Source organism: Mobula birostris, chromosome 13 (assembly GCF_030028105.1).
Source record: "Mobula birostris isolate sMobBir1 chromosome 13, sMobBir1.hap1, whole genome shotgun sequence".
Lineage (NCBI taxonomy): Eukaryota > Metazoa > Chordata > Chondrichthyes > Myliobatiformes > Myliobatidae > Mobula > Mobula birostris.
Genome location: NC_092382.1, coordinates 8,602,323 through 8,611,671, shown reverse-complemented (window position 1 = coordinate 8,611,671; position 9,349 = coordinate 8,602,323). Strand labels below are relative to the sequence as shown.

At 45.3% G+C, this 9,349-nt stretch overlaps 1 protein-coding gene across 1 annotated transcript in view; it reads left to right on the top strand.

Annotated features, from left to right (window-relative positions):
• Nucleotides 1-2,232: 2,232 nt before the first annotated feature.
• The window catches only part of LOC140208332 (NACHT, LRR and PYD domains-containing protein 3-like), a 37,469-nt gene continuing 30,352 nt past the window's right edge, over nt 2,233-9,349 (top strand). The window contains exons 1-2 of the mRNA XM_072276927.1: nt 2,233-2,661; nt 8,484-8,580. Coding sequence (XP_072133028.1) covers nt 8,571-8,580 — 10 coding nt within the window. The 5' untranslated portion in view covers nt 2,233-2,661; nt 8,484-8,570. The remainder of the gene's footprint in view (nt 2,662-8,483; nt 8,581-9,349) is intronic.

Here is a 9,349-nt window from a genome sequence, read left to right as displayed (position 1 = left end):
CTTTCGTGCCGGGATGAGAACACCCCCAGAGTGAAGGGGCAACACCATATATTCCATCTAGGCAGTCTCCAACCCGATTACATGAGTATTGAATTCTCCTTCCAGTAAACACGTCCAACGCCTCACACTCCTCTATGCCCTTCTCTGAACTTTCATTTCTGCTCACCAGCCTATTACTTTCCCCTGAGTCCCCTCCTTCTCTTTCTCCTATTGACACTGTCCGATTCTCTCTTCTCCAGCCGTTAACTTGTTCTACACTTGACTTCACTGTCACCGTCCAGCTCGCCTCTTTCTCCTCCCCCAAAGTTTTATTCAGGTATCTTGTCCATCCCTCCTCAGTAATGAAGAAGACTCTTTGCCGAAAATGTCGACTCTTTACACTTTTCCACAGACACTGCCTGATGTGCTGAGTTCCAGCAGCATTTTGTGTGCGTTGCTTTGAATTTCCAGCATTTGCAGGTCCTCTCGTGTTTAAGTGAGGTATGGACAACATTATTTTTTCAAAAGTGTTGCTTCCTCCGAATTTTTTTGCTGATGAGAGACTGCTTGGAGATGAACACAAATATAAGTTCAGACTACTTGTATCACGTAGGAATTTGGAGAAACAACAAATTAACTTTTATTGAATATAATGTGTTTAATTGCATGATGGTGCTGATGCTTTCCAATAGCTCAACTAAGTTAAAATTATTTTGTTAATGATTTTCATTTGTACTCAGTGTCTGAGCCTGCTCGCTTTAGTGTGCAACAATAATTCGCCAGCATTGATGAATTCCAGTTGCCCCGGTGTCTTCTCTCCATGACCGCTATCTCCTGGTGAAACCTTTCACCAGCTCATCACTAACAGCAGCCAGATTTACAGGGAAGAAGTCTAAACGGGAATGCAGAAAATGAATCTTTAGTGACATGTTGCATTAGGGTTTTATATGTTTGAGGTATGATTTCAACCAGCTGCATGTAGGTTGGTGCTCTGTAGATGCCGAGAACAAAATTCAACAACTTTCTTGAATGCCTTCCATGTGATTTTCTCCGGTCCCACTAGAAATTCTTCAAGTTGCCTGTCATTGATGACCTGTTTGATTGCTGGACAAACAAAAATGCCTTCCTTAATCTTGGCACCAGTTATTCTGGGAAATATCTGTCTCAAATATCAAAATCCTTCATAGAAATGTTTGTGCCTGGTGATAGAAAATTCCATCCTTACAGTCCTGAACCCAATAATATTTACAAAAACCTGTCCTGCCATGCAGCAGCCGCGCTGCCTAAGCACACCTGGACAAGATAGGAAACTTGCCAACTTACATTGTGGGCAACATTTTAATTGACTTAAATTATGAATTGAAATAATAAACATTAGTGATTTCAAAAAATGGAGCGTGATTGGGAAATTTCATGGTGGTTTTCATGATCAGTAGCCCAAAATTCAGAAGATACACCTGAAAGTTGAGGAAGCAAAACCTTTGTTGTCCAGAGTAATTACCATAATAATTATGTGGGCTTTGTTGAGATTATATCTGGAATATGCTCCCCATACTAACATGGATTATGCAGACCAAAGAACAAACCGCCAGAGGAACTCAATGGGTCGGGCAGCATCTGTGGAGGGAAATCAATTTTCAATATTTTGGGCTGAGACCCTCCCTCTGGACTGAGAGTGGACGGGAAATAGTCAGAGAAAAGAGGTGAGGGGTGGAGATGGGGCAAGACCTGAGGAGTGAGAGGTGGATCCAGGTGAGGAGGGAGGTGGGAAGGTGGAACTAGTGACAGGGGTGCGAAGTAAGTGTTTGGGCCAACATGGGGCTGCAGAAATGGAATTTAAATCCATAGAGGGTTATCGAAGAAGTTTGTTTTAGAGATTCAGCAGAATGAGCATTGGAGGACGATGAAGTCTCAGTGATCGTCTTCACATAAAACAGAGGCCGGCAGATGTGTGGAGACCGAAGGGATCGAGGAACTGTGGATCGGACAAAAACTCTTGGCTGAGATGGGAGAACAACCGACATCTTGTTGATGGTTTGAGGGGCTGAACGGCCACCTCCTACTGTTTCTCACTTGATATTTCAGTGTTCCTGTCCAGCGAGGTTCTGGAGGAATGTGAATAGAAATTAGTGCTTATAAGCATAGAAGTGATTTCCACGAAACCTGCACAACTCCTGTTCGGGTGGGAATTGTGTATCGGACCGGGATGGGAATCGAAACCGTAACTCGGAGAACCGGGAGGTGGGGCGATGGGGATGGGGAAGACAAAGAGGGAAAATTTTAAAATGTAGCTGGTTTTAAAAATTGAAATAACGTGTAAAACGCAGCGGTGGGTCGGGCTGCGTGTGAGGGGCGAGGAACAGAGTCACCGGTTCAGATGGGAGACCCTCCACCCGTCACGTGATCCCGTTTCTCGCTCCCATTTCAAGCGCAGATCTGCAGCATCTGCGGGATTTTATTATCCAGGCCCCGCCCCCGCCTCAGCCCCCCGCTGCCGAGGCTCCGCCCCCGCTCTCACAGTCCCCGGATGGGCGGTGCTGTTCTTTCCGTTCTCTGTTGAAGCGGATCGTTGGCTGGGAGCCGGTGAACCGATCGCTGTCTGCGGGACAAATTAATCAAGTTCTCATCGGTCAGTGTTGAGGCCGGTCACTAGGTGTGAACGCGACCGACAATTTCCCATCGGTGAGTACTGATGTCGATCCCGGTGGGGTGGGGTGGGGTGGGGTGGGGGGGGGTGCTGATGTTGGGCAGAGCGTCCCGTTAACTTCCTCGAACTGGCGGCCTCGTCCCACTTCCTGGACACAACCTGCCGGGGTCGGTCCGGCTTATGGGACCGTCACACCGAACCGCCTGAGATGAGCCGCCGCTCAGCCCCGGTTGTTCTGGTCCCAGGAGCGGGATGAGGTGGTGAAGCCGAGACTGAACAAATCCATTAAGATGTAGCTGGGGACCTTTACCTCCATCACCCGGCCCGGTCTCGGATCCAAACTTCACCTGGATCGATGCCTGGGGTCGATAACTGTTTTACATATGTCCAGCACACTGGAATAGGCCGTTCGGCCTGGTGTGTTCTTGCAGACGCGAGGGTTCAACAGAGTAATCACACCCTCGGGACACTGATCCACGTGTATGAGTAGTTTCATTTATCCCCCGTTCAGACAGGACAGTGAGATCCAGATCTCTAACGTAGGACAGTGAGATCCAGATCTCTTAACGTCCTCTCGGGGTACTGGGAAGTTTATTTCCATCTTGTTTCCATTGCAACGACTTGCCGAAATGCAGCCAGTGTTTCACGATATATGAGCCTATTAATGCGGGAATTAAGTGTTGTTTCATTTATCTGGGTTTCTCGGAATTGTGTACACTCCCTCCAGAATTTCCAAAGGAGCAACCCAGGCCGTCTAATATTTCCACACGATTAAAATGGGGAATCTTTATTTTGTTTTACATGTACAGAGGTAGAGTGAAAATCGTGTCTTCGGTATTAACCGCACAGATCAATACATTACAGCAGTACATTAAGATAACAATACCTGAGTGTAACAACTCATTCTGGTTACAGAGGAAGTACAGTGCAGGTAGATATGTGGTGCAAGGTCAGATCGATTTAGACTGTGAGCTCCATCTCATCCCGCTGGGGAACATTCAGTTCGCTTATCACAGCCGAATGGACACCGTCCCTGAGCCCGGTGGTATGTTTCTGTTTTATTTTATCTTCGCCCCAGTGGGAGGGTGAGAAGTGAGAATGTTCAGGTTGTGGGGTTCTTTCATTATGTTGGCTGCTTTACTGAGGCAGTGGGAAGTGTCGACTGAGTCCATGGAGGGGAGTTTGGTTTCTATGATGTGCTCAGCTGTGTCCACAGTTCTCCGCTACTTCATTCAGTTAAAGAAATAGCAGTAGACAGTAGTTGTATTAAGCTGTGCGGTATCGGGATGGGATACTTTCTCCGGAGCACTGATGAAGCGTGTAGGGTGGAAAACGACATATACCGAACTTCTTAGTCAAGTCAAGTTTATTGTCATTTCGACCATAAGCTGCTGGGACAGTACACAGTAAAAAGAAAACAACGTTCCTCCAGGGCTATTGTTTGCTCTGGCTTTGTTATATTGGAATCTGTTATCTAGTAGTGTGTACTATTATTTCAGTGTCAGTGTATTACTGGACGACCATCGGAGAGTGCACTTGATTCCTTCTCCCACCGGGTTCCATCTGCTCATTCCCTGCCCATCTGGTTCAACCTCTGTCCAGTCTGAATCCCACCAACTGAATGATATATATCAACCCATTGTTCAATCTCTGTCCAGCCTGTATCCCACCACATCAATGATATCTATCAACCATTTTGTTCAATCTCTGTCCAGCCTGTGTCCCAATGCCACAATGATATATTTCAGCAAACTCTCTTCTAAATTTTGTCTTCATTGCGAAGATTTGTTTTACAACTTTTCCAGGATTGGGTTTTTGATAGCTGGAGCTACCAGAGGTTTAATTGAACACAGCAGGTGGCAGGGTAAAAGCAACCATTTCAATTTTAGTTTCACCGTTACAAAATGGCTGCAGTGTTAATCTTTGTCAAAATGAAACTCACAGCATCTGATGTTGAGTTTGTTATTTCCTTTTTCGGTTATTTTCGGTGAGCCACTTCCTCTGTTTCCAGGGTAACAGCCCGTCAGAGCTGCAGCAAGTGCTGCACATTTTTATCGCTCTGTGGTCACCGCTTCTCAGCGGCCTCAGGAGCAAATGTGACAGAATGACAGTGGGATGAAAGGATGCTGTGAGCATTGACTGTATGGAATGTATTACACCAGGGTCAGAATGAACTGAGGAACTAACAAATGGTTTGGGGTGGGGTGGCATTTACTGTTTAGGGTGTTGTTGATATTTTACAATCAGGTACTATCTGTGCATTAAAACGAGGAGGGAGAGAATACTACAGTTGCAGGAAATTCAAAGTAAGGAGGAGAAAATACTGGAAACGCTCAGCAGATAGGCAGCATCTCGAACAGTCTCAGTTCTGAAACTGGGTCTTCCACCATTTGTCCTTTCAGAGATGTAGTCTGATGAACTGAGTTTCCAGCATTTTCTACTTTATAATTTTACATTTTGTTCCTGCTACACTGCAGGAAACATGGCAGCCAGCTGTACTGGGCGAGATCCCACGCAGCAAGAAGATTGAACTGGGATTAGCTGAGACACTGCCGCATATTACCGGCAGCAAAGAGCCCTGGGAGAGTTGGTGCTTGAGATACAATCTTGGGATGGGGGCTCCAGGAATATGGAACTGGCAGTGTTTGGGCTTCGGTCTACGTTGGTGCTTTTACAGATGTGGCTGGATGTTCCTCCTTCCGCAGTGAAGCAGACGTCTCCAGGGGCTGGATATTGGTAGCGTGAGTCTGTCAGTGTGAGATGTGGAAACACCCAATGTGATATGTGGAAAAGATGTGTGAGGCTCTGGGTGTGGGCTGTGACCCTCTGAGGTTGGATCCTGGAATACCACACGTTTTCACCCAGATAAAATGAATCAGGGGATCAGGTTGTCCGGGTTTATGAGACGTTGAGCGAGTATTTCTGTTCTGTGCTCAGATGTTTGGTTCTGAAGTTCTGAAGCAAAGCAGAGAATGAGTTCCCATTCCATCCCTCACAGGGAGAGGCTGTGATTAATATGCTATTTTGTGTTTGCCCCAGTAGAAATAGACCGGGGTTTCAGAATTCAATTCACTTTTGGAAATTCCCCCTCACTGTCAACTGTCTATCTGCCAGTGGGAGTCAAAGGGAAACTCAAGATGCTGAAGATAGAACAGAACATGGAACAGTACATCACAGGAACAGGCGCATCGGCCACAATGGTGTGCCAAACCAGATAAAAAGTAAATCAACCCCCCCCAAAAAAAATAATGACGCCTACGTACACAATGTCCATATCCTCTCAATCTTCCTCACACCCATGTGCCTATCTAAACATCTCTTAATAGCCTCCAATGTGTTGGCTTCCACCACCATAACAGACAATGCATTCCAGGCATCCACACCTCTCTGAGTAGAAAAACTTACCCTCACATTTCCTTTGCAACTACTCCCTCACACCTTCATTGCATGTCCTCTGGTATTAGACATTTCTAAACAGTGAAACAATACTCCCCGTCTACTCTATCTATGTCTTTCATAATCTTATAAACCTCCATCTGATCTTCCCTCAGTCCCTACCACTCCATGGAGAACAACCCAAGATTTTCCACTAAAAACTGGATGATGTTTGAATCCATTCTGATGAAAGGTTAGGAAACCGAATTGCTAACTTTTTTCCTCTCCCCACAGCTGTTCCTTACCTGCTGAGCATTTCTAGTGATTCCAGTTTATCTGTATTACATTCACCCTGGAACATTTTGTGAGAGTTGACAGAAGAGTAAAGAAGGCACAGCTTTTCCCAGTACATTATCCTGGTACCAATTGTCCTGTTTTCCCCGGAAATGTATTCAGTACAGCTGTTGATAACAAGGTTCACAAGAATAATCTGAGGAATAAGCATTATGCATGTGGAGTATTTGATGGACCTGGGCCTGTGTTCAGTGGAGCTCAGAGGGATGGTGGTTGGGGTTTGGTGGTGGGGGGGGGGTCTGGAAGTTAGGGTGGGGGTGATTATTTACACCAACTGAATAACAGCAAGTCTGGATGCAGTGGGAATGGAGAGGGTGTCTTGATTAGACGGAGAGTCTGGGATCTGAGAGTGCTGCCTCAGAATAAAGAAGCTTCACTTTAAAACTGAGGTGAGAGCAATTACTTCAGCCAAATGTTGGTTCATCTGTGGAATTTGATGCCACAGAGGGTGGTGGAGGCTGTCGTTAGGTATATTTATGTTCTGGATTGCTAAATGGGTTGAGTATTATAGCAGGGAAGCAACAATACAGTGTTGGAAAAATAATGCTTCATGATTGATTATGGAGCAGACTAGAATGACCGTTTTACCTAATTCTACTATGTATTATGACTTGTACCATGACTGAACGATGACCTATCAAAAAAAAGAGAGAAAATCTGCAGTTTCTGGAAATCCGAGCAATGGATGGCATGTTATCACCATTACACAGACCTGACTGTTACAAGGGCAGGATTGGTGTTTGATGCTCCAGGTTTTAGTTGTTTCATAATACATATGGGCGGGGGGGGGGGGGTGTGAACGGGGGAGAATTCTCTGTACTAATTAGGGATGGTATCACAGCGACATACACAGAGGACATCAATGTGGGTGAAAGTCAGAAACGGGAAGGGGGCTACCATTCTGGGAGTATTCTATAGGCCTCCCCCAAAGCCACGGGGATAATGAGAGCAGATAACTTGGCAGCGTTGGGAAAGGTGCAAAAGCAACAAGGTTGTTATCACTGTTGACCTCAACTTTCCTGATTTTGATTGCACCTCCTCGCTCCAAAATGTGTCAATGAGGCAGAATGTGTTGTGTGTCCAGGAAGGATTCTTGACACAGTATGTGGATGGGCTAACTGGAGGAGTTGCCATACTGCATCTAGTATGAGGCAATGATGCTGGTCAGGTGACAGATGTCACGATGGGTGACCTTTTTGAGACAGTGACCACAACACCCCAACTTTTATCATGGTCATGGACAAGGATAGTAGCAGACCCTACAAGACAGTATTTAATTAGTGGATGGATAGTTACAATGGTATTTGGAGCAACTTTGGAGTGTAAATTGGGAAAACATTTTCAACGGGAAACACACAATGGAAATGTGAAGGTTGTTTCAAGAACACTTATATGCAGTTTGGGGTAGATTTGTTCCACCCACAGTGAAACAATGTTTATATAAACAAACTGTGATCACAAGAGATGAGAACATTTAAGCAAGAGGGAAAAGGAAGCATTATTTAGGTTTAGGAAGCAACATCCAAGCAAGGCTCCAGAGAATTATAACGTAGCCTGGAAGGAGCTTAAGAAGTGACTTAGAGGTCGAAGGAACTTGAGAAGTCCTTGAGAAGCAGGACGAAGGAAAGCCAAAGGTGTTCTGCATGTGGGAAAAGAAGAGGAGGATGAATAGACTGAGCGTAGGACTACACAGGAGCAAGGGAGGAAATGTGCCTGGAGGATGCGGTGATAGGCGAGGTGCTTAATGAATGCTTTGCTTCAGAGTTACCAATGAGATAGACAGTGATTGTGACGATAGCAGTTGGGATGTGTAGATGGAGTGAAGAGGCCAGGAGTGAAATGGGCCTGACACAGGAAATTGGGACCATCTCTGTGGGCACTGTGGTCAGCATTGTCTCATTGGGCTGAAGGGTCTGTGTCTGTGCTCTGTTGCTCTGTGACTCTATCAGTAAGATTCGCCAGATATCACTGGACAGACATACAGACATGGTGTGGGAGTTGATGTTAACAGGGAATGTTTGTTCCCTAAGCAAACTGCTGCTCTGATACACAGGGTGGTGATACTGTCACATTTTGCAAAGAATCGTACTCTCTCTGACTCACTGTCTGCTTGTTGTATGTAATTCAGGGCATCACCAACAGCTGGAGCTGTCCTGCACCGCGACCAAAGTGTGAACAAGACGACGACAATCGACAATCGTCAGTCAGAATCAGAATGGCTACAGGTATGTTCACTGGGATCTTTATAATTAAACTTCTGCCCTGTAGCTGCACATCGAAGGTTCAATCGTTAGGCATTAATATCGAAATAGTAAAATGGATTCAGCAGTGGCTAGATGGGAGACGCCAGAGAGTAGTGGTGGATAACTGTGTGTCAGATTGGAGGACGGTATGTAGCGGTGTGTCTCAGGGATCTGTAGTGGATCAAGTGTTGTTTGTCATATATATTAATGATCTGGATGATGGGGTGGTAAATTGGATTAGTAAGTATGCAGATGATACTAAGATAGGTGGAGTTGTGGATCATGAAGAAGGTTTTCAAAGCTTGCAGAGAGATTTAGACCACTTAGAAGAGTGGGCTGAAAGATGGCAGATGGAGTTTAATGCTGATAAATGTGAGGTGCTACATTTTGGTGGGACTAATCAAAATAGGACATACATGGTAAATGGTAGGGCATTGAAGAATGCAGTAGAACAGAGGGATCTAGGAATAATGGTGCATAGTTCCCTGAAGGTGGAATCTCATGTGGATAGGGTGGTGAAGAAAGCTTTTGGTATGCTGGCCTTTATTAATCACAGCATTGAGTATAGGAGTTGGGATGTAATGTTGAAATTGTATAAGGCATAGGTAAGGCCAATTTTGGAGTATTGTGCACAGTTCTGGTCACCGAATTATAGGAAAGATGTCAATAAAAGTTCAGAGAGTATAGAGGAGATTTACTAAAATGTCGCCTGGGTTTCATCTCCTAAGTTACAGAGAAAGGTTGAACAAGT